General features: G+C 33.7%; 3 protein-coding genes across 4 annotated transcripts in view; 1 reads left to right on the top strand and 2 right to left on the bottom strand.

Moving 5' to 3' along the window:
- LOC123695938 (von Willebrand factor A domain-containing protein 8) overlaps positions 1 to 17,233 on the bottom strand; it is a 33,211-nt gene extending 15,978 nt beyond the window's left edge. The window contains exons 1-6 of the mRNA XM_045641876.1: positions 16,933 to 17,233; positions 16,404 to 16,527; positions 16,031 to 16,166; positions 15,530 to 15,697; positions 14,276 to 14,440; positions 1,116 to 1,274 (exon numbers count right to left, since the gene is read on the bottom strand). Of these exons, the coding sequence (XP_045497832.1) occupies positions 1,116 to 1,274; positions 14,276 to 14,440; positions 15,530 to 15,697; positions 16,031 to 16,166; positions 16,404 to 16,527; positions 16,933 to 17,119 (939 nt within the window). The 5' untranslated portion in view covers positions 17,120 to 17,233. The remainder of the gene's footprint in view (positions 1 to 1,115; positions 1,275 to 14,275; positions 14,441 to 15,529; positions 15,698 to 16,030; positions 16,167 to 16,403; positions 16,528 to 16,932) is intronic.
- On the top strand, positions 11,287 to 13,348 carry LOC123695937. 2 transcript variants are annotated; one of them, XM_045641875.1, is made up of 2 exons: positions 11,287 to 11,327; positions 12,239 to 13,348. In XM_045641875.1, exon 2 carries the CDS (start codon positions 12,355 to 12,357, stop codon positions 13,330 to 13,332), a length of 978 nt encoding a protein of 325 aa, XP_045497831.1. In that variant the 5' UTR covers positions 11,287 to 11,327; positions 12,239 to 12,354; the 3' UTR covers positions 13,333 to 13,348. The 2 variants fall into 2 exon arrangements, with proteins under 2 accessions (XP_045497831.1, XP_045497830.1); XM_045641874.1 differs by lacking the exon at positions 11,287 to 11,327 and adding an exon at positions 11,537 to 11,770.
- A 346-nt stretch (positions 17,234 to 17,579) lies between the features above and the next one.
- LOC123695936 (zinc finger protein 709-like) lies at positions 17,580 to 25,013 on the bottom strand. Its single transcript, XM_045641873.1, has 10 exons — positions 24,543 to 25,013; positions 22,766 to 24,131; positions 22,330 to 22,557; positions 21,940 to 22,109; positions 21,624 to 21,783; positions 21,158 to 21,351; positions 19,991 to 20,091; positions 19,732 to 19,842; positions 18,780 to 18,934; positions 17,580 to 18,354 (listed from the first exon to the last, which is right to left on the bottom strand). Exons 1-10 carry the CDS (start codon positions 24,899 to 24,901, stop codon positions 17,875 to 17,877), a joined length of 3,324 nt encoding a protein of 1,107 aa, XP_045497829.1. The 5' UTR covers positions 24,902 to 25,013; the 3' UTR covers positions 17,580 to 17,874.
- Positions 25,014 to 25,967: the final 954 nt, after the last annotated feature.

The following is a 25,967-nucleotide window of genomic DNA, read 5'->3' as shown; positions in this document are numbered from 1 at the left end:
CTCTAATTATTACAAGTGATAACTGCGTTAAAAACAACCGACTTCAAACTTGCACTTGCAAAATTCACAAATACCTACAGACAAAAACGCTCATAAAATAAAAACTACTGGGCCTATCCGAATAAAATTTTTATGGGACCAATTCGACACCATCCCGCATCGAACAAAAAAAGAATCACGTAAATCGGTTCAGAAACCTCGGAGTAATCGGTGTACATACATAAAAAAAAACATACCGGCCGAATTGATAACCTCCTCCTTTTTTTGAAGTCGGTTAATGAAAGAAGTGGGTAAGATCAATAAAATTAAGGCAAGAAAAATCAATATGTAGAATAAATTATGAAAAAAAAGTTCAAAACATTTTAACAGTTTATTTTGCACGATTTGAAAATTACTGTTTGAGACCCCAAATTTAGATTTCTGGAAAGTTATTTGAAAATACTTTACTAGAGAAATTTCCCTAAATAGATTAGCACAAACCTAAATTTAGGCAATTAGCAAAATACACAATCGCGTTACATTCCCCTTGACACTGAAACCGCGTAGATGACGAGATCGCGTGAAACGCACCGAAACTAAGAAACTGACTTCAAGGTCATTTGGCACACGCAATCTATTTTGGCAGTAAAATATATCGACCATAAAAGGCACCTTAACTTCGAGAATTGTTCTTTTTTGGCTTTTTGACACTCAGAAACCATAAAATCTTGGTTTATAAGGTTTATATCAAACTTGCCACCTTTAATGTAAATAAATATGGGTTTTATTAACTATTGAGCAATCTATTTTAGAAATGCTCATATTTTTCGTCACTGTTCTTTTAATTCTATTCCATATTTTACCCCATTTATTTTGTTGAATTTATTTTTATTGCATTTTTGATGCTTTTTTTCAATTATTTATATACCCTGATTTATTCAGGTACCGAAACTACCATAAATGCTTCATGATTCAAAATAAAATGCACTTCATCGGAATATAAAACAGACTTTCTTTTCATTACCTTAATCGTAAATTAATTTCGCATATTTGAGAACAATCTTCATCCCCAAAACATATTAATTACATCTCTATTGGAATGGAAAATGGTGGTTCATTTTCCATTCCAAACTCACCAATATATACGCAGCTGTGTGCAGATTGTCAATCGGAAAGTCTGGCAAACTGACTTGCTGTAACTCCGGACTGATCAACGCGTACGCAGCTGACATTAGTTGTTCAAGCTTAGTTGTGTCCACACGGGGCGCTTCTTCTTTTAACATTGTTAGATGTTCCTGGAAATATTTAAGATAGTTTTATGGTAATAGAGCGTTGTATAGTTTTAAAGGACTATCAGAGAGAATAGGATAGACACCATACAATATAAATAGTTTTATACATGTAGATGATTGGAATAAAGTTCTTGTATGTAAAACTGGTTTAATTTGATTCAGATTTATGTACATACCTAACAGAAATGTATATTTATTTGGTGATGTTAAAAGCTGAACATAAAGCTTTAAAAAGATTTACATTTGCAACTGCAGCTAATAATAACAGTACAAAAGTGTCTTCAGTGCGACAAAATGGATAATTTGCAGAAACAGCTTTAGATTTTAACACAAAACTAAACAAAATTTGCAGAATTAACGACACAAACTTGTTTCATTATAGAGGCAATTTTCAAATCAAAATTAATTTCGCAACTTAGCGCAGGACCGAATTGAAGACAGGCTGTCACGCGAGGGCCGTTATATTGGACTCATTATAGTTTAAATTATTGTGATTAACTAACTTGTGCGTGCAAAATGGTAATGCTTAAATAAGCTTATTAGGTACTGCTGTAAATATTGTGACGTTTAGTTGTGGTAAGGCATGCTTTTATATTATGTAATTTATTAAAAAAATATATATTTATTTTGTAAACAATATACCTACCGTTTTGGATAGAAAAGAATTATGAATTACGCGCAATAATACATAAACTGAAAGATCAAGTTTCTCCCTTTTTTCACAACAAAGTTATAGGGGTCGAAAAGGACCTGAATTGCTTCGAGAAAAAGATGGACAGCCGTGCCGCTTTTTTGCTCGACTTGGCGGGGCACTACCGTGCCCTCAGATCTACCATTGTTCTCATAATTTTATGATTAGTCAATATTTGGTAAGTATTAATTAATAAACATCAATTCGGAATCTACTCTTCAATTAAGTTCGGTATAAAACCCTTCTTGATTTCAATTGTAGAGCTGGTACCTATAAAATTAAAGCACGTAACAGCTAATGAGCCAATGAAAGCTCCGGATAATTGCGGACAAATTGTTTCCGTTTAAGTCGGTAATTTGACGTCTATTTGCAGTAAGTATTAACAAGAACTTTGTAAGTACCTACCTACAAGGGGTGGAGTGTAAATTATACATTGTATTAGGTTATAATAATAAAAATATTATTAAATGTAAGTATACTCAATAGCATTTTAAAATGAATTTGTATATCAAAATTTTTTAACAACAACAACTTTAAATATTAAATGAGGAAGAACCTGATGTACATTTTCGTAATTGTTAAAATGCGGGTATTATAAAATATTATGAATGTTTGTCGATATGCTGTGAATGAATAAAATAATTGCAACGGAACTTGTGTTCTATTACTGATTTAACCCTTACACTATAAATTGAAGCAGTGCCTATATACTAATAATTAGAAACTTAAAACTCTTTAATTTCCAAATCTCATAAATAATTCCTAACAGCATCACATCATCCAAATACGTAATAAATCTCCACATTTTCATGCTCTAAATAAAATGCTGTAATATTCTAAATTTACGATTCAACTATATTCAATACATACATTGCCTGTCGTAAACTAGCGAAGCACTGACATGATACAAGATAGCGATCTGTGTATGCTAAAGAGTTGCCAACTATCGCGAGCTTGTGACCTTAATGCGAGGTATAAGTATCTGAAGATATTAGATAAGAAAACGCTTTTGTAGCGATATCTACTGAAAGTTATATTAATGCGTTTTGAAAACACTCTGAAGATAGATTGAATTATGCTTTATTTAAAAAATAGAAGAAGGATGCAAGTAAAGATAGAAAAAGACATTTTCGATAGTTTTCGGAATAGGCTTCTAATTTTGTTATTATGGTCTTTGTAGTGTTTGAGTAAAGTATAGGTACTATATCCCCGGATGTCTCGGGTTCGCGGGTAGTGGGGAGACAGTCACGCAGCAGCCTCGGGCGTGAGCGGACGTGTGTTTACCCTAGATACTGGCGACGTAACGAGCCATTCCCATCCCCTACGTATACGAGTGTGAACTCGTATCTACATTTGGCGACGAGGATAAAGGTCAGACCTATAATTTTAAATAATTATTCTTAGAATTTATAAAAATAAGGGAGGTAGATTACTAACGTTAATTACGTTACGTTTTGCTTTTGTTCAAGTCGTAAGCGATAATTAGTGTTGCCGAACTATCGATAGTTTGACTATCGATAGTTGACCTTGAAAATAAGTCAGAATATCGATAGCACTATCGATAGTATCGATATTATCGATACTATCGATACTATCGATAGCGTTAATCATGGAATACTATTGATGAACTGCAATAGTATCGATAAAATCGATAGTATTGATTGCCAATAGTTGCTATACTATCGATACTGTCGATAGTATCGATACTATTGCTACTGAATATTGCAACTACAATCGATACTATCGATAGTACTGATACTATCGATAGTTTTGAGCTATCGATAGTAGTAAATTGTGCAATAGTATTGTTCACGATTTCTTGGTATAATGGGTCAGTCAGTGCCACCGACCCATATTATGACTCAGTTTAAAAGTTAAGACTAGTATTTGGTTTAATCGTTGTAATAAAGAGACTTTCTTTTTTTCCTATTGTTTTGTGGGATCGTTTTCCCTAATTTTTTTCTATCTCATCATCTAGTTCTCTGTCATCCACTATAATATTATTGATAAAGCAATACTATCGAGAAAAAGGTCACTATCGATGGGACGATATTATCGATAGTATCGACACTATCGATAGTATCGATAGTTCGTTCGATATTGAGCTTCGATAGTATCGACACTATCGATAGTATCGATAGTTCGTTCGATATTGAGCTTCGATAGTATCGATACTATCGATGGTATTGCTATGTGTCGATAGTATTTACGCTTATAGGACTATCGATACTATCGATAGTATCGACACTATCGATAGTATCGATAGTGCTATCGATACTATTGCTTTTCCCCAACTATCGATAGTTAATCGATAGACTATCGATAGTGGACTATCGAGCGGCAACACTAGCGATAATCATGATTTAGGCTTTGAGTTTGACACATAGGATGCGTACGTACGCGACGTCAAGGCACTAAACTAAAACGTAACACTAACCTGACGCCGCGCTAATATGTCAATTAACGTGTTGTACCTTGGTTATACCAGTATATTTTCTATGGTTGTAATGCGCAGTAACTATACTGCTAAACAGATTACCAAGCGCCAGCGCTGGGTGTACCTACTCAGACGCTTGACGTCTAACGTTATAATTTTCATAAAATTTATATTAGCGTCAGACGAAATATTTGCGTTTTAATGTATTTGAGTACATAATTATAGTAAAACGGATATTATTAGTTAGGAAAAAACCTAGCGTGTACAAAATTATTGCATTATGATAATTCTTACGTATATACTCATGACACAAACAATGATATTCTGCTAAATGATTTCTCTTTATAACATGCTCTTAATAGCTTCACCTACTTGTATTAAGTTAGTCCTTCAGACTAGATTTTAACCCATTTTGAACGGGCAGATTTGGTTCAGTATTTGCATACTTATCAGGGATCGGTGGTAATGCAATAGTTTCTTAAATTAATGGTTTGCGAGTTTTGCTACGCTTTGGTGTATAGGGCTTTGCTTAGCGAGGCACTAGTCAATCTGTGTGACATGAGCAGAGCCTGACACTAAAGCAACGCGGTGCTAAGTACGTGCACTGTCTGCCAAAGTTATATGTAGTTACCCACATGAGGTTAAATAAGCCAAACAAAGCGGCCAATGTTTTGTATCATAAATTTTGTAGATTGTATTAAATATTATGATTTAATTATGTGATTGCTGCGCTCTGTTTTATAATAGTAAATAATATGTACATTTATAGGGCTGTAACTACTTATTATAAATAATAATTATATTTTATAATACAGTCGGTATCAGAACAATTAATAAATATGACATGATGATTTGTTTCGAAATAGAAGACTTTATGTGCCACCATAAAGAAAAAAATGCAATTCTTAATAATCAAATAAAATAAAATAAAAAAGAAGAAATAGCAATAGCGGCAAAAAGGATTACCGCAAAGCAGCAACCATTAATTGAAGGGTATGGCTGCTCAGAGGAGACCACGTGACTGTACGGATGCAATAATTTTCTAATAAATATTACGTATATGACACTGTGTTTTTCTAGCAGAAATAGAGACAGAAATATATTTGTTTATATAAGATGTTGTCGTAAAAAGTAAATGAAGACATACTTAACTAATTTAGTTGTTTTATATCCGCGTTAGCATTCCTTACGAACACAGCCATACCGTCATAAGACGATATTATTGTACAGAGTAATTCTCCGCTCACCCGCAAGTTTTTAACTTTTTTGTCAAGGTGTACAAGTTAACACTATTGCATTAGAATAAGTGAATTGTAAAATTCTTTTGAAAAATAAATGTCTCTAAACCTAATTCCTCTTCTACGTATTAGTTGTTCAAATATACTTAATTCATATAATATCCGCCTACTGTACCTTTACCTCTTTTGCTGTTATTTATTGTCTTTCTGTCAACTTCATCTGTGTGTACAATAAAGTATTTTTATTATTTATTATTATTACACTCTTTACGCGTGCACACTGCACAGTACCCGCCGTACACATTTGTATGGTTATAAAACTATTTAGAGTATTTAGTCGGAAGTTTTATGTAGGTACTACAACTTATACTTACTGGATACAAAATCTATTAACTGTACTGTGTAGTATCTTATAGCGAATTGTGTACCGACTAAATGAAATAAAATAATATTATGTAAGTAGTATCCAAAAGAAAGATATAACTTTATAATTGATCTACGCTGGATCTACGTATTTCACTTAATATTAAGCATGCAATTGTAAATATTATTTTTATATTCGATAAATATATACATACTGGCTGACCCGACAGACGTTGTCTTGTCTTAATAATTATGAATATGAACGGTCAAACGCGTAGTCTTCTAATTATTAAATAGCGCCATCTATTGAATACTTACTCAATCCAGTAAATAGATGTTGCCATATTATGTAAGGATCGATTGGAAGTAACAGATACACAGAGAACTGACTGTCAAATAAAATAAAAAAACAATATTTTTGCGTCTATAAACTGAAATGTAACCTAGAATAGGTATCTTCAAGTTAGACGAGACTGCACACGGTGTACAAATCAAATTTAAAAAAATAATAATGAATAAAATTATTGGTTTATGCAAGAAATATAGGCTGTACGAGCCTTCATTAAATGAAAATCGTGCGTGATTGGTTGTATAGGCTGTACGAGCCTTCATTAAATGAAAATCGTGCGTGATTGGTTGTATAGGCTGTACGAGCCCTCATTAAATGAAAATCGTGCGTGACTGGTTGTATAGGCTGTACGAGCCTTCATTAAATGAAAATCGTGCGTGACTGGTTGTATAGGCTGTACGAGCCTTCATTAAATGAAAATCGTGCGTGACTGGTTGTATAGGCTGTACGAGCCTTCATTAAATGAAAATCGTGCGTGATTGGTTGTATAGGCTGTACGAGCCTTCATTAAATGAAAATCGTGCGTGATTGGTTGTATAGGCTGTACGAGCCTTCATTAAATTAAAATCGTGCGTGACTGGTTGTATAGGCTGTACGAGCCTTCATTAAATGAAAATCGTGCGTGATTGGTTGTATAGGCTGTACGAGCCTTCATTAAATGAAAATCGTGCGTGACTGGTTGTATAGGCTGTACGAGCCTTCATTAAATGAAAATCGTGCGTGACTGGTTGTATAGGCTGTACGAGCCTTCATTAAATGAAAATCGTGCGTGATTGGTTGTATAGGCTGTACGAGCCTTCATTAAATGAAAATCGTGCGTGATTGGTTGTATAGGCTGTACGAGCCTTCATTAAATGAAAATCGTGCGTTACTGGTTGTATAGGCTGTACGAGCCTTCATTAAATGAAAATCGTGCGTGACTTTTTGTATAGGCTGTACGAGCCTTCATTAAATGTAAATCGTGCGTGATTGTTGACATAGGCTGTACGAGCCTTCATAAATTGTAAATCGTGCGTTATTTGTTATATAGGCTATATGAGCCTTCATAAATGGTAGTACGTAATTGTTTATATAGACTGTACGGGCCCTCATGAAAGTACGTGCGTACTAATACTACTCTGTACGGGCCCTCCAAACCTTATGTAAAAGTAGTGTGGGCAGGACGGGCCTTCGTAAATTTGTAAACCGTTCGTCTTAAATTTGCGATGGCCGTATAGGCCTCATTTTAAAATGTAAACTGTACGTATAATGTATGTTGTTTGTTAGCAGTAGGCTGTATGAGCCTTCATTATATTAAGGTAAAGCATACGTACCGGTGTTATCACATAAAATCAAACCTGATTTTAGGTTGTCCCTATTGAACTAAAGAATGACCAACTTACTTTCCCTCCTGGTATACTCGACCTAGAAGATGACAATGCAACACTTGCTTTTTGTTGGAAAAGATGGAAAAGGTGTTCTTGGATTTTCTTGGATGCGTGTTAGGCGCCGGAAAGAATAGGGCCACTTTGTTATTGTTAGATTGATCTGAGTTACAGGAGACTATTTACAGTCTACCTGAAATATATGTAACTGATTCTGAAGGAGTCGGTGTAGTTATTTGCCACAGCTATAGGAAAATAAGACGAGAAGCTAAAACGGGGAGTCTATGTTAGCACTGCCGCTGCTAGGACCAGCTCAGCTGCGTACAGTTCGGAACATGAAGCATCATTTCACGGATAAAGATACGACTAGATTGGTTTATTGACTACTTTCATGGCATAAGGTTACTATGGGGCTTGGCAGCAGATATTGAAACTGTTTTTATATTACACAAATGGTCCATACGCATTTATATAAATTACGTGCGCGGGACTCACTAAGAGATACTGGCATCCTTACTGTACCTTCAAAGTATATAATTAAATTTTAATAACGTTTTAAATGTATAAAATACTGCAATAATACGCAAGAGAAAGAGATGGACATTGTTATCACATAAGGAACAAAAAATAAAATTGACATGCTATTTTTCCGGCTATCTAATGGGTCAAGATATTATACTCTTTTACAATAGAACTCCTGATAGAATTAAAGAGTTTAGTATTGGTAATTTTAAAACTTAAATATAAAACGTATTAGTTCAGTGAGCCTATTACAGCATTAAGGAATATAATATGTATTATGGAGAATGAAAAGCCATGGAGGCTTGTCGAGTGGGATCCACGGGACAGTTCTTTGGCATCATCATTATGTTATATGTTAAATTAAAATGTAATATTGTCATGATGTTAGAGGAGTAGCTAAAGAGTTTCTTGCCGGTTCCATTCATGGATGCTGCTTTCCGAATTGGTGGTAAAGCGTGAAATTATGTTACGACGGTTCAAAAGAGCTTCTAGAAGAAGTCTTATTGAATGAATAAATGTTGAGTTTGTGTTTTTAATTATCGAAAAGTATATGTTTCAACAAATAAAACGAAGAAGGAGAGATATTCGAGAAGTTGTAGGAAAACTGCGGAACCAAGCTGGAAAGTTGAATATACAAACAAGCTCCGAAGAACAACCGATGAAATGAAATTCTTTTGGAAAACAAGGACATTCTCTGGAAGACAGAAAATAAAGATAAAATTTCCTCTCGGTTGTATAACGAACAAGAATTTGACAATTCCAATGTTAGGGACAGGGATTAAAAATCAATAGAAAATAACATACAGATAGAAAGAGGAGATTTTAAGGTCAATAACAGGTGATAAAGTATATGTAAAGGAGATGGAAAAGCGTAACAAACTGAGAGCAAACTTTAAACCAACTCGAAACAGTGTAGAACGATTAGAAGGATACGTACTTGTCAGAAACGTGGATACTAGCCAAAAGCATAGAAGTAATGTAACTTAATAAGAACAGAGGGGGAATGGAAAGGAAGGGGTCCAGAAAGTTCAGGATAGAAGTGGAGACAACGGTGATGTAAATGAAAGCGAAGAATACCGCTAAGGAAATACCTAACTAAATCAGTCTGATAGCTTTCTATAATGTATGTTTGTTGTAAACGATTATATTTTAATAAAAGAAAAAATAGAATAAGGAAGGGATGTAGTGTTTGAGTAAAGTATAGGTACTATATCCCCGGATGTCTCGGGTTCGCGGGTAGTGGGGAGACAGTCACGCAGCAGCCTCGGGCGTGAGCGGACGTGTGTTTACCCTAGATACTGGCGACGTAACGAGCCATTCCCATCCCCTACGTATACGAGTGTGAACTCGTATCTACAGTCTTGTTTTATAAAAACGTTCCCGTTCACTAAAACGTTCCTTAAATTGTATGATTTATAATAGTAAATTAATATCATTCATCTAAGTAGAAACAGTGTAGTATAATTCTCAATTCCCATTCTCTTTTTTTGAGATAAAATAAACATTGCGTTTTATATATATAGCATAGAACACCAAACATTTACAATGCTCAAAATTACACATCTGCAAATAGCTCGAATACCTTTCGCAACCTTTAATTTCCAACAAAGATGCTATCGCTAAAACTTCTATTAGGTGAACAAACTTCGAACATTGAAAACTACTGATTTGGCTGAATAAACTTAATGTTCCGTGCAAAATAACAGTTCCTTTGGTACCTTTCAGAATTAATACTCTCTACATTTTATACCTTCGTTTTATAGGTTTATTCGTAGTATACATTTCTTAAAGGAAATTTATATTGATGTTCACATAAAGTCATAAGAATATATTTTTTTGATGATCAGAAGCACTCAGTTTAAAAACTTGGATAAGTACTAATTCATAGATATCTCGTATTTGTAGCTTGAATAATGAACATAAATTGACCAAATGAGACTAATTTGTTCTAACTGTTGACCATAAATAATACCCAACTCATTCATTTCCAATTATTTCACATGTGGGTACGATTTTTCTTAGTCTATTTTAAAATTTTGGTTAAAGGTTTTCCTTCTCGGGAATATACAGCTACCATCAACCTATCCCTGTATAACAAAGTAGCGTGCACCCAGTTCGTGGACGAGCAAATAGACGACATTTATCGCCGTACAAGCGACCAAATTAAATTATACCATGCCAATTTCAGGGAATATTAATGTGAGCTCCTCGTAAACAAATATAGGGTACCCTATAATTTTGCAACATAAACGAGAAAGACAATAATTTTGATACTTCTAAACATTCCGTGTTATCCATTTTATGTAGGTATATAGAATCTGATAAGAATTTACAGTGGCTATTTCTCATGTTTAAAACTGGCCCAATAATATTTTCATAACTATATTTTTTAAGATATGTGTAATAATAACCTTAAATTATTCCCACCATACAAATATTAATAATTTTGTATGAAAGTATGACTAAATTAAACAGTTATGGCCCTAAAAAAATCATCAATAGTAATTTATTTTTATTTATAAAAGGGCAACATCTTCATCCTAATCGATAACCTTAGTTTTAAGGACTTACTTAATTCTTATCCCTCTTATCTCATTCAATGTTTTTCAAAATAGCATCCCTACCAAACTATAATATATATATTGCTCAATAAAGAATCAAAAGACTTCAAAGTTAACAGTAAAGTTTGTCTGCGGAATGCTAAAACCAAAGTGTCACTGATCGCATCAAAATAAATAAAAAAAGAGCAGTTCACCAAACTTATAATTGTCGTCTTTTTGCTTGAAAAATGTGAACGAAGTGGAACTTTGCATGATCTAATCCAACTAAATCACAACATTTTATAAAGTTGATAGCACACTGAGTTTGAATTTAAAGGATTTGTCTTGTTATAATAACAACAAAACAAAATTGAATTAAATTCAATCAATGGAAATAAATAAGAGTCGTAGTAGGCCGACAGCAATCAATCTTGCCAGGATGCATGCCGTAATCTTTTTGTATTATTTTATTAAATTCTTATATTCTGCTAGTAAGAAAGGTGGAGAGGAGCTCGATAGTCATGCAAAATCGCATTTTTCTGATTCTAGACCGTAAGTGTTTTGAACCAAAACAGAACTTCGTGACATCCCTTGTGTAGATAAACTAGCTGCCAACTTGACCAAGAAAACAGAACGCAAGAAGCAGACAGTACATACTTTACAATTTGTTCCCATTGTACCTCCAGCATAACCGAATGTTTACGACAAAGCTCAACATGGCATCGCCGCCGTCAGTAACAAACCGCACGGAAATCCGCCACGTCGTCTGCTTTCCGGACAAATATCTATTCGAGTCTAATAAAAACTTTGAATTTATAATATTTTTCGTACTAGCTTCTAAGGAGATTCCTGATAAATCTTTAACGATAAAAAAATTAAAAAACAGTTTCGGGAAAATAAACCACCGAGCAAATGCGAATGAGGATCTTTAAATTACATGTCATTTACAAATTAATTTAGGTCTAAATAAATTAATGTCTCGGATGAACTGAACGGTATGTATTTTATAAGTAGTAATGTAATGTACTCCACGAATGTAGTTATATGTTATTATAATGCAGTACTTAGTAAAATATATCCAAAAGTTACAAAAAAAACCGCGTAACTGAGACTAGTAATTTTCTATCCAAGTCACTATCAATGAAAATTAAATATCCTGTGTCACGCTTGCTTTCAAATCAATTTAATTAATCAATCCCCAAGCTAACGTGGGGAAAGCAACAGGCGACAGTTAATGATGTGATTTTTTTTGAAGCTTACAACTATCCTGAAATTTCGCCCCATTTAATATCTATGGGAATTCCGTTCGAACGACAGACCAACAAATATTGTTTTTTTTTAGCTATTCCTAAACAATGCAAACCGTAACCATGAGGCCGATTATCCCCATTTCTTTACCAAATTAAGTCAAAAATTTGTTTTCATTGAAGTATCATTTGTTAACAAAAGCAATATATTTTCAGAAGCTACACTCGATGGCAACTCGAGATACAACAACAATTAATTATGAAAGCAGTAAGAGCTGCACGTACAAGCGATCGCATGTCTAGATGCCTTTAAATTTGGCGAACGGTGTAATATGCCAGCGCTCTGGCAATCCTCTCAACGACCTATGTACATTCGAACCGTATGGGTCGACGGATTCCGACATCCAATACTTAACTACGACGATCCTTGTTATATTAAACTGAGCGCGAAGAGAAGACCTTACTCATCGGCCAGTACCCATAAAACATCAACAAAAATTCGAAGTGGTCGCCTTAGTCACCGACACGAAGATTTAGAAGACTGCTTACGAAAGTTACGTCTTGTAATTACAAACGATAAATCATTAAAAGGCGATCAAGAACTGGGCGTGGAAACACTTAATCTATCCGACGTTGATGACTCCGACGACGAACTGAGAATTACAGCGTCTCCGCAACCTTTAAAAGATTTCGACTCATCCATATACGATAACATAACCATGAAAGCGATTAAGAGCAATCGAACTTCCAGAACCGATTCGAAGGAAAACACAGAACTGTCAGATAGAGTACTACAATGGCTAGACCTAGCTGGGAAGATAGATCTGCTGAAAGAAGATACGGGCGAAAGGATGTCCCAACCGCGGCACAGCTGGCCAGAAATACAAAAGCGTAATTTAATTAAATCAAAGACGTCAGCCGACTTAAAGGCAAAGGAGTCAAAACCGGTCGAACAGAAACTGAGTGGCCCCATCGATCGGAATGAATTTAATGTGCCAACGTCGAATACGATTGAGAACTACGCACGGCAGTCACGAAACGTGAAAAGCACGCTGCGACACGACACAAGGATAAAGGAAAACAGACGGGCCAAAGATATAAAGCGTAACATAGTGGAAACCAGACAGAAAGTAGTCACTGAGAGGAGCGCGGTTGAGAAACAGTACGCGGAGTTAGTTAGCAAGAAATTGATTCCAGATGTGGGAAAAGTTAAAAAGCAGGTGCACATTTTTATGCCAGAGGCGTTGCCGAAACGAACGGACTCTAATGTGACTAGTCGAACGCAGAGTCTGCTATCGCATAAAATTTAACAAAGTATACTTATTAATCCATATGTTATAAAATTGAAATTTATCTTTATAAGAAAAAAATAGTATGATGAATGAATTTCTAAAAAATATTATTTGTGAGTAATTATTGTAATAACGTTAATTGTAATTATAAAATTTCATCAAATTAAATTGTTTTAAATGTCATGTCGCTGTATTCATAATTTGCTATATTCGAAATAACAACATAGATATACATGTATAATTACATAGGTGTTTCTATGAGCCATCGTTCAAACGTGCGAATGTAGAAAATCAACTACAAATAATATGTACCTACCTATTGTTTAACATACATCTAATTTTTTACTTCAGTTGTTGTTTTGTAAATACACTAAAAAAATCAAGTGCTCTCATAACACAGTGACCTATAAAAACGATGTATTATTTAATTACAAATAAACTAAAAACATATTAACATTATTTTATATTTTCATTTTTTTATCAACATAAAGATTTCCTGATAACAACATCAGATGGCAAAGTACATGTTAATGTTTACTTGCAAATTATGTTTCAGACTCATACTATGTTATATTATGTCCACAGGCAGGTCATATCTATGTCGTAGGCAAATTGATGATTTCGTCTTTTACAAACAGCGTCATAATTTGGCATTTCGTATTATGTTTAGAATTCTAAATCGGACAATTTTAAAATAGAAATTTTTAGATGTCTGAAAAATACTTATGAAATTAAAGATATTTTAACTAGGCCACTAGTTCCTATTCACACATTTCTTTATCAAACTTTGACAAGCCCAATCCATATCCAAACTAATCAAAATCTATATAATAAAATATCTGATACGATTATTGTTCGTGTTACGTAGATTTTATTTAAACGCTATTCATTGAAGAGTCATTTCATAGAAGAATAAAATAACAAAATCCATAAACAAATAACAATAAAAACATGAACTCACCCCAAAACCAACTGTAGCGACATCTCTCGCCTGAAAGCGGGAACGCAGCGGGGGGTCCAGTGGTTGTCCCGAGTACCTTGGCACGGGCAAGCCTAGTGCGATCACGCGGAACCGCTCGTCCACACGCACTAGACGCCATTTTGATACCTCTTCTAGACCATGCTCCTAAATGTTTAAATAATGTTAAATATTCGAAGCTATTTGACAAAAAAGTAATAATCTAAGAGCCCACGACGGCCAGACTTTCCTTTCTTTAGGAAAGTTGAAAGTTTCTCTGTATATGTCTCCGATATAGATAAGAACGACTAGCGATTATCAAGTCTGGGTTGTGGTTACTTTGGCAGGAAACAGGTAGTAAAGGTGTATAAAATTGTACCTAACTTTCATTATAGTTTAAAAGCTAAATTTTATATATGTTACTTGGAGACGCATAAAAAGATGTTAACTCAAAAGCCGGACAGTTTTTAGGTTCTTACATCTTGCTAGACTCATTTAAAAAATAACTAACATATCATCAAATTAACGTACTACCTAAAAGTGTATCAAATATGTAATAACCCACTAAAAACATTAGTTTACTATAATTAATGACTAAAAAATAATAGTATAATATAAGTAATAAAGTTATTACTTATCTTTTACGGGGACTTATCTTGATGGAATTTCACGTATCTCGATGACACAATAACAAAATCATCGAGATACGTGAAATTCCATCGACATAAGTCCCCGTAAAAGATAAGTAACCACAACCCAGACTTGATAATCGCTAGTCGTTCTTATCTGTATCGGAGACATATACAGAGAAACTTTCAACTTTCCTAAAGAAAGGAAAGTCTGGCCGGCGTGGGCTCTTGATCTATAAGAGTTAAAGGTAATTGTAGAAAAAAGGAAATGTAAAAGACAAAAGTAAACAGTAAAAGGAAAAGTAAAAATTATAAAAATTGTATTTATATTTTACTGTAACATGAATAAAATGTGTAAATTATACATTACTAGGTTTCCGCCCACGGCTTCGCCCGCGCTGTCAAAGAAAAACCCGCATTGTTCCCGTTCCCATGGGATTTCCGAAATTGCGTCATTTTCCCGGGATAAAAAGTAGTCTATGTCCTTTCTCGGATATCAAAATATGTATCTCCATACCAAATTTCATGTAAACTAGTTCAGTAGTTTAGGCGTGATTGAGTAACAGACAGACAGACAGAGTTACTTTCGCATTTATAATATTAGTAAGGATTGAACAATAATAATAACCTCAAGCAATTTATCATATCTCGATGATGGTATTAAAAACCTGCCATCTTCCAAGTGCATTTCCCTATTTTCCAGCAGATTATTTAGTACTGGCAACACATTTCTTTCTGCCTTCTCTATGCCCTCTATGACAAGAACTCTTCCTTCGATGGCGGCTCGAACTGCACTCTGTATAAATAATAAATATATAAAAAAATCACATAATGCAAAATAACAAAAAATCACCTATTTATAATAAAACCCAGATAAGGAATTCTGTTTGATAATGTTTATCTGGTGTAGTTTCTCATAGTCTCTTCTATCAATACATATTTTACCATAATTCAAGATCTGTCTAGACATTAACAAGTTACAAAAACATTGATTTTTTCCTAAATTATATTTTTTAATAATAGAATATTAATTTAAATGTACACCAAACTATTATCTGTGTTTGATAAATAAGTTCTTACTCAAAAATAATTATCTCAGTCACGTCTCTACACTAAAAAATAACAATACCTGATCAAAATATTTGGCCGTAGAACTTTGAATTTCCCTTCTCTGTTTCAGATCAGCTTCGGTTGTGTCACGGGAAAGTGCCACATACTCTAATTCCCTTTGTGTTAACTCCAAGTATTGAAGAGCTACTTTCCGCCTAAAAATAATTTTAATTTTAACTTTTTGCAGACCCAATTAAATAAAAAAAAAGCCTAAACCTTAGATCCAACTAAAATCTTAGCAAATTTCAGGACCATAATTATATTACAGTAGTCTTTTTATAAAAAAAGGAACCTAAGAACTTCTGATTATTTCAAATTAAAAAAGAAATATTAGATTTTTTTTTTTAATCTTATCTGCTTTATTTTACGTTAACCGTATATGAACATTATACCTGCTTGGACCAGGTCTTCCCAACAGGAACATGTCCTGACCTAAAAGGTCCTTTTGCATCATCCATCTTAAGTTACGGAGAGTACTTTGTGATAAGTTCTTAAGCTCTGCATCCTCTATGGTCACTAAAAATGTTATTTCAATGCAATCATTTATTTTTCAAATCAATTAAATAATTCAACCTCAGTAATTTGAGATTTAATCAATTCATATCAAAAGGAGGAAAAATTATGCAAATTTTGCTTTGTTGTTTTATAAAGTGCCATTTTTGGAATGTAATAAACTCATAACTCAACTTGTTCTCCAAGCATTTTGAATAGCCACAACAGATTTTCTATTAACCACTGTCTTGGAAAAGCAGTTTTTACAAAAAATTTTAAAGTGTGTTCTGGTTATAGTATCATATTTTTTCAGAATGATAAGATGTGTATATGAAAATGCTTATTGCTTATATCATTAAAATTACATTTCATTTGATTCTAAAAGTGAAAAACTAGTAAAGTATAGGTTATTTTTTGTGTTACACTTACAGTACTTTCTTGGGACATATTCTATCTTTTTCGCACTTTTTATTTCTTTGCTCACATTTCCAATAGTCACTCTTCCTTCACTTGAATAAGCTCGAACTAGTTTAGGGCTTACATTTATTTTACGACCGTTTAAAATCCGGATCAAAACATCAATCCTACGCACGGTCACAGCCGGATTAAACACCATTTTATGAATAAAAAATTCGTTAATAAAATATAAATAAAATTATGGTGTTATTCTAGCATCATCGTAAAACTTTAATAAATGTTTTTTATTTAATTAACAACTATTTCGCGATAAATAGTCCAAAGTCTAATTCATAATTGTAAATAATTGTTAATAAAACAATGTCAATGTCATTTACACGATTTGCAAAACTTTTTGACAATTTGACGTCTCATTGTTAAATGTTGCCATTTCTATGGAGGTTAAACGTGAGTCAAATGATACCATATCACACCACGTGATAGCTTCATCAAGGCTTCATTTGTATTTCAATTATTTTAATTTAATTTTCATGCAAACTACAGAGCTCTACATCATCAATTAAATTCAAGTATTAACCATTTTATCGAGCAATATTACTAGTATTTATGCCTTAAAAACCAATATTATACTTTGATATACTGTAAATAAAACTGGTATAAATTCATTAACATCTTTATTGGTATAGTGATACACATATGTGTAGGTGTCAGGTGACTATTTAATACTATGAGATAATAATAACAATTATTCCTAAATACTTCTGACTTAACTATATTTTACCTAAACATAGTTATAGATAATTACAATTAGACGGTATAAATTACGAATAGGTTAAAAACATATTGTTATATTATGTTTATGACAACAAAGACCATCATACTTTATGTATGAATATTGCACATTCAATTATAACATATTTTTTATTAAAAAGTTTCTAGACAAATTCACATAATCTATTCAATATTATTTTCCTCTTCTTCCATAGGTTCAATTTTAACGCTCACAAAATCAGTTGGTTCCAACTCATATTCATTATTATCTACCTCTTGTTTACAAACGACTTCTGTGAACTTTGGATGTATATCGCTCTGAGATTCAGATTGTTCCGTTGAATTATCTTGTGTTTCATCATCAGAATGTTCATCATTATCATCAGATTCTCCTGTACTTTCGTTATTTTCGTCTTTTTTATCCAATTGTAGTTTATTTGCCAATGTCACGAAGTCGCCTATAAGTAAATCTGTGACTTTTTTCTTGGGCGGTCCAAAAATACTTGTCATGGTTTGCTCATCTAAGTTCAAATTGCATTCTCTTGGTTCTAATCGCGAATAATAGTCCTTTATGTTGATTGCTGCTCCGTTGAGATCGTGGCGTTTGCGTAGATGTTTAATTATTGTTCGCTTGACTGCGTACGATTTTGGACAGCATTTGCACTGAAAGAAAAATTTAAAATACATTTATTGAAAAAAAATACATTACAAGTATGATAAAGAGTGGCTAAGTAAGCGCCTAGTTATAATCATGATTGACTTTGAAAATTATAAGATGTAAGTAGTTAGATTTGCTATCAGTCCGTTCGTATCATAAACATATACTTAACGAAAATATATGCCTAGGTATTTGGTGCACTTTTACCATCGACAATGAATTAATAAACAACATTAGATCATAGATGTTTGTATGTTTGACTTTCACACGAACCGCTGTACTATACTATTTTTTTAATCATAGACTAGACTTTCATAAATCTACTTAATAATAATCTAAAACCTGATTAACCATTTTTTGCGTTTACAGGGAGGGGACAAAAAATTTTCTTCCTAAAATCTACATCAATACATTTAAAAAAAATACTCACTCTAAATATATTCATAGTGCTATGCGTCATGACATGATGCCGCAACCCGGAACTGCTTGTGACCGTCTTCTGGCAAATCGGACACGTGAACTGTGTGTTCGTGTGCGACGTGCGCAAGTGACGTAACATGTAACGTTCGTCTTGGTACTTTTTATCTGAAAAAAAAATTATAAAAAATTACAAAAAATTAATCTTTAAATTAAAAAAAAATAGTTTTTTCACTCCTAAATTTTACACTATATTATAGGGCCCTCCTAGTAAGTATATTGATACATTTGAGAACATTACCACTTTTCAATTTATAAAATTGCTTGCAATTTATAAAAAGCTTGAAAATTTTGGAAACATTATTTTTGAAATGAGTTTTGCTGATGGTCGTTATTAATAAAATAGGGCAAAGAAATTTTTCATTTACTGTGGATTTTAAACCAAATTACAAATCGATGCAGCACTTATAAGAGTTTTAGAAAACAAGATTTATTTTTGCAACAGAAATAAATGAATTCTAATATTGTGCTATATTATACATTATTCGTGTTATTAAAATCAAAGTGAACTTAATACGTACATACATATAAAGCATTTGAATGCCATAAAAACCAAAAAAATATAAATTCAAGAAAAGGTCGTGTTCCATCGTTACAATATTGTATTCACTGAAAAGTGCTTCATATTGGTTGAGATGGTTGTTAAATTATCTCAATAGATGGTACGCGGTGTGTCCCTTAAGACACATAAAACTGAAAGAATAGAATAAATTCGATTGCTCAGGCGGGTCACGAGTGGCTGAGTTGGTGAGGCATCCGCCCCGGAATGGCGCGAAGGATGCGGGTTCGAGTCCCGCCTCGTGATCGAAATTTTTCTATTCTTTATAAATTTATATTAAATTTATACGTACATACATTACACATAACGTGAAAATACCTCAACAATTATTATAAAACATACATACCGCAAAGTGGACATTTCACATTCTCTGATTTGGCTATGTGCGTTTTCATATGTTCCCGCAGCGAACATGCGCTTGTGAATAATTTACTGCATATTGTACACGTTTCCAAATCTAGAAAAAATATAAAAAAAGATTTAAATTTTCTGACCAATGTTAATGTTAATATTATGGATTTTTTAAGATGTCTTAAAATGAAGTCAATTCTTTTTTTTTATTTAGTTTACTTTTTAATAAATTATTCAATAACAAAAAAACTCACTTTCTCCTGTATGTCTTCTTATATGGTACGTAAGTTTGGATTTCTGCACGAAAGTCTGTCCACAATAAAGGCAAGCGTACGACGTGTCCTTAGAATGCGTCCTGTAAAAAAAATATATTTTTAAGAGCAGAAAGATGTATTAAATATTCTACATTAACATTTCTTTATTGCGTTAATCTCTGATGTCATCCCTTCGGTCACAATGCGGACCACATAGAGCATGTTCTTAGCGCAGCGTGAGGCAGCAGAACTACGGATGCGGCCTTCAAAATAATATAGCTGAACGAAAGATACACAAAGGGGGCGGGGCTTAACATATACACAGCTCTGACGTCACACGTCACGTGACGCAGCACGTAGGTTACACGAACCGCACGCGCCACAGTTATAGTTCGATTCAAACTCAATGGCGGTTCGGAAGTAAGGTGCAGGTGCGAGTTCGGGTGCGCACAGGTCCCTCAACGTCCCGCTAATACCAATAATTGTTTTCTGAGCATCGGATCATAAGATTAGAAATTTAGGTTAACATAAAATTACTTATTAGTCTTTTAGGCTAGATTGTAATTTATATACGGTGCTATTTTAAATTAATTATAAAAAAATCCGATTGTACGATATTCCGAGCCGCCGTTCCCTCATATATTTTATCTGCCCGAATTCTTTCGACTAACCAAATTAAAATGTGTGCATGCTGCAAGCCTGATTTTTTTCATTCGATTGAATACATCCCATCATTGAATAATCCGAAAGATGTGTAGCTTGAATGTTGAATGTTGAACCTACATTCATTGCTTCAAAACACGTTTGGTAATGTCGAGCCGATCACTTGATAATTGTCCGGGAAGCTGCAGTAGAAAAGTTTGAATCGTACTCATTGAGATATACATATGGAGACGACACCGCCTACATCGCTTATGTTCCGCTCATCATACGCCATATGGCGTAACTGCACGCTCATTTTTTATTTGTTTTAAAGTGAAACGCATCAAATAAGCCTTCGTGTGTGTTACGATATTGCACAAATAATACGGAAAAGTGCAAAGGAATAACTTTCATCGGTAATTACCTAACTAGATAATAATTTTTAAAACTTAGTTAGAGCAAAAAGATTTTGTTCGCGGTGTCTCCTCCATACGTAGTATTATTATCTCAATGATCGTGCTGTACCTAGTGTGCGACGTGCACGCGCCCTTGTCGGCGAAGGTGCGGTCGCAGTGCGGGCAGGCGTAGGGCCGCTCGCCCGTGTGGCGCCGCTCGTGCCGCAGCATGTTGGAGCGCTGCACGAACCGCATGGGGCAGTACGAGCACGCGTGCCGCGGGCCCTCGTGGATCTGCACGTGCTCGCGGTACGAGTCCTTCTTCTGCAATAGAAATAATAAACACATGAGTAACGCGTGAATAATTTCACTAAGAAAAATATATTTTTTTTTTTTAAATTTGGCTTGATTTTAAATTAACATTTTCGGTTAATTTATTACATAAATATTGATAAACTAAAACTTTGAAAACACAAAACAGATTGCTCAGTCACTCACAGTCACATTGAAAAATTAACAAAAAAAAATGAATACATAATAAAATAAACAAAAAATATTAAGTACATTTAACTTTAGAAAAAAATGGAAAAACATACCGCAAACACTTTCCCACAATAGTCACACGTAAAGCTCTGTCTATTCGGCAGGTGGTCTTGTTTGTGCATGTACAGTGATGATTTGTATTGAAATGACTTTCCACACTCTGAGCATTCGAACGGATGTCTTCCTGGATGACGGAGCAGGTAGTGCAGTTTTCTGTAAAATTTGATAGAGTTAAAATAATTCTGTGTATTATTAATTTCATTATTCATAACATTAATTTCATTATTTTTTTATTGAAAAAAATTGGCCAAATGCTTTCTTCACACGTGGCAGCTGCCGGGCTACAAACCGCACTCCACTGTAGCCCACCTCTCGTCCATAGTCTGCAGCACCTCCCTGCACAGCTTGCACTTGAACTTGCCGACGGCTCCGTGCGCCTGCGTCACGTGCGTGCTGCACGAGCGCGCGGTCGCAAACTCGCGCCCACACACGTGGCAGCTGACCGCCTTCGGTTTTGACGAACGGGCCGCGTGGACTGTCTGCAATACAACAACTGTGTTATTTATTTTTGACAATTTTTCAATATCTATGGGCTAAAGTAATTCATATACATAAAGATACAATACCATAAAACTTTATTAAAACACGACCAGAGCAAAAAAATTGTATGAGCTTGTTATAAATAATTTGGTCAGTATATTAACATTTTTTTATTCCAAAATTTATAAAGTGTGCCTTAAAATGAAGCACTAGCCTTACCTTAACATGCACCTTCAAAGATTTTTTCTGACTCAATGGCCTATACAAACAAGGATCTAAACAGCAATACAGCTTCCTTGCTTCCGGATGGTTTTCGTCAAAATGGGTGCGAATTTCCTCAAGAGATGGTAATAAGATGCAACAAACACAGCATTTCAACAAATATAATATGTTCATCTGTGTTCTTTCATTGATATGTTCCTGCATGTAGTGATGTGTGAACCAAACCTAAAAATAAATATAATAATAAAATAAAATAGACAAAAAAAAATATAAGTTTTTTTTTTGTCTATTTTCTTACATAATGATAATCAAAACTCGAAAAAAAATAATATTATTTTCAGAAACATATTATTGTGATTTTATAATAATATGTATTACAAAAAATTTCATTTAAATGCTACAAAGAGAAAATATGTTAAAGAAATTTAATGACCTTATCACCAAAAATTTTAGAACAATCTTCACACTTATAAAACTCATCTTTATATTTTTCCAAATGTACTTTTATCTGATGCAATTCTCTGTCTGGTTCGTTCCAGAATAAAGTTGGACAATATTTACACTTAAAACCAAGATGGGGGCTGAAACAATTCTCATATTCTAATTCATCCCAATGTAAGGAAAGATGTTTCCTTGTAGATTCTCTATTATCAAATTCCTTATCGCAAAACTGACATATCCAGAGATCTTCAAATTGACCCAATTCTGCAGTAATATGATTTCTAAGTTCATTATAAGTTTCGAAAGTCGTAGCACACACTCTACATGAGTACAATGATACAGTTTTCATGCAATGCATTTTAGATACATGAACTGCTAATGAATTTAAATCATCTAATTTTGTTTTACATATTGTACAGTCTATTTCTTTCGCCTCAGATTTAGTATTATAATCAACATCTGAGTTCTCTGGTACTGTTTTTACATCTATATCTTTTAACATTTTATCTATGTAGTTGAAATAGCACTTTTCCAAGATAACTAATTCTAGTAGAGTCATATCAAAGTCCTCTTCACCTTGATAATCTATAATTTCTTCACTTATACTGTCATTTTTACTGCCATCACATGCTTCATCATTTTCTGTCTTCATATCTTCATCTTTTCCCTCATCATCTTTTGAATTATCATTTCTTATTTCACCATCTTTCACTTCATTTTCTTTTGTTTCTTCATTTATATTATCATTATTACTTTTGACTTGTTCATCATCAGAATGGACTTCTTGTTTGACTTCCGGTATAACACTTAAATCAATATTTGGTTCATTTTGGTTAAACATTCCATCAGTTTGGTTGGAATAATCTTGGATTGCAAACGGCTTCTGCATTCCAACATATCCACATCTCATTTGACTTCTTAATTCCTCATGAATAAACTGCGGACTGACATCAACACCTTTAACAAAAAACGGTGGATCCTTCCCAGAAACCATATTGGAGAAGCATTTTAATGTGAAATGATGGTACCCCATGTAATGACTGAAGAAAGTTGATGCTGTATTATCTGATTTAGAACATAGGAGACATAGGAACTTGCATTGTGAGTCGAGTTGCCACAAATCTCCGAATATACATGAAATATTTGTGACATTATGCTTTTGATACAAATGGGTAGTATAATTGTCATCAGCTGGCACTCTAAAGTGACATAGACGGCAATGGACAAGGTTGTGTACAGTTTTTAAGTGATTTCTTAGCAAATCTTCCACAGGGAAAGATTCCACGCATTGAGAACAAGGCCAAGGCGTGTGGAATTTTTCATGTGCTTTCCACGCTTCTCTATCAGGAACAAAGTATCTGAAAATTTTAATACAAACTGTTGTATTTTAAAAATTATAGTAACATTATCTAACAGCAATTGATTGATTGAACTAACAGAAGTTGATGAGGGAAATATCTATACTAATATTATAAAGCTGAATTGTTTGTTTGTTTGTTTGAATACGCTAATCTCAGGAACTACTGTTTGAAATTTGAAAAATTCTTTTGGTGTTAAATATTCCATTTATTGAGGAAGGCTATAGGCTATATTATATCATAACGCTAAGACCAACAGAAGCGGAGAAATGCGGGTGAAACCACGGAGCACAGCTAGTGTTTATATAAAAATCAAGCACAAACTGGTGTAGTAATAGTTTGTTTAAAATTCAGATAACATTGTGTTTTGGTACTGAAGCAGACTGTAAATACAATAAAATGTGAATTTACCTGCATATCCCGCAAAAATCTTTTTTGTGATTTAATACATAATGAATTATAATTTTAGGTCTGTTTATGAACCAATCAGGACATAGTAAACAACTGTATGGGCCTGTCGTATTGAAATCCTTCAGATATAGCCAGACATCGGTCGGACGTTTGATAAGGGCTTGGGATACCAAAGCATTCGACGTAGAATTTGTACGATTCAGTTTAATTGTAACACCATATTTCTTAAGCGGTGTAATTTTTTCCTTCTTGGGTTTTTTTTCGTGAATTTTGATATCCACCGGAAAGTCTTGAGGATTTATTTTCTTTGCTGCTGCTAATAACGATAGCGGCTCATCGTCAGATTCATCGGAACCCATAGTAAAATAATATGAAACAACCTTTCAACCTATATTTATCTTAAATAACTGATATTTTTTTTATAAAATCCTAAAAATCAATTTTTTATTCAATAACAAATTGGTTGATCAACATGAATTACATGATTCAACTGTCAACAGACAACTTCACTGCGAAAACGTAGGTTTGACGTAAGTTCATTCGATTTTAGCCAATGTCATTCGATCTAAAAGTATTTTAGCCAATCCAATCGATAGAAATTAGAAATGTGTGAAATATTTTTTGTTTACTACCTATATGACACTGACAAAATTGTCAAATAAAAACAATATAGTCTATGGAGTGTCCACCAAAGAAGTCTCGTTGAAGCACAGAACATATATTCTCAGGGGAGCGTTGAAGCAGCGCTGTCGGCGACTAAAATAATGTTGCCAAATTGATTCAATCAGATGTCCCCAGAGCTGGGGAAATATATTAATGAAAGGGCTAAATAGCAAATTCAAGTGTGTCATTCATTCAACTTCGGTGTGTGAATTATTTATCCGGATTTATTTAAGTTTCTTAGAGCAATCCTGCAATGCCAATATCAAGGCCAATTTTTTAAGGCTAAGGAGATCTATAGCACGGGGTTTACTCAGTTTGAGCTCCCACTTCAGTTTATACGCAATCTTGACTGGGTAAGAAAAAAAAACAGAATTTTAATATGTTTCAAATCAAAGTGGAATGGTGGCAACTTGTGACCTTTTTGAGCTTTTTTGTAATAAATAGCGATCTGTCAAAAGTAGTTCATAGCGTTGTCATGGGTCTTGTGTAGTAGCGAAGATTGCTACCAGTTAATATTTTTTGTTTTTCTTTTTTTTATTTAACTCATTACGACTACGAGTGTTTATTTTATAAATGAACACACACCATACGTAAGCTTTCCATAGATATTTGCTATCCTAGTTGTAGAGAAATATTTCATTTTACAAAATGCATATTCGTTTAATCCTATTTACAATTATTAATAATATATCCTGTGAATATATCATTCTAATTGAACGTTGATATTGAACTCAACTTTAACTTAATTTAACAATATATTTA

Source organism: Colias croceus, chromosome 12, assembly GCF_905220415.1.
Source record: "Colias croceus chromosome 12, ilColCroc2.1".
Taxonomy (NCBI): domain Eukaryota; kingdom Metazoa; phylum Arthropoda; class Insecta; order Lepidoptera; family Pieridae; genus Colias; species Colias croceus.
This window is presented reverse-complemented; position numbering and strand designations above follow the sequence as displayed.

Bases quoted from the DNA above. Each gene is read 5' to 3' on its own strand.
- LOC123695937 (XM_045641875.1), top strand. From the start codon at position 12,355: ATGCCAGCGCTCTGGCAATCCTCTCAACGACCTATGTACATTCGAACC.
- LOC123695936 (XM_045641873.1), bottom strand. From the start codon at position 24,901: ATGGGTTCCGATGAATCTGACGATGAGCCGCTATCGTTATTAGCAGCA. The intron at 22,558-22,765 runs GTCATTAAATTT...ATTTATTTTTAG, and splicing joins CTAAAATTTTTGGTGATAAG to GTTTGGTTCACACATCACTA. The intron at 20,092-21,157 runs GTACAGCACGAT...TTTTTTTTACAG, and splicing joins GCGTGCACGTCGCACACTAG to GACGCATTCTAAGGACACGT.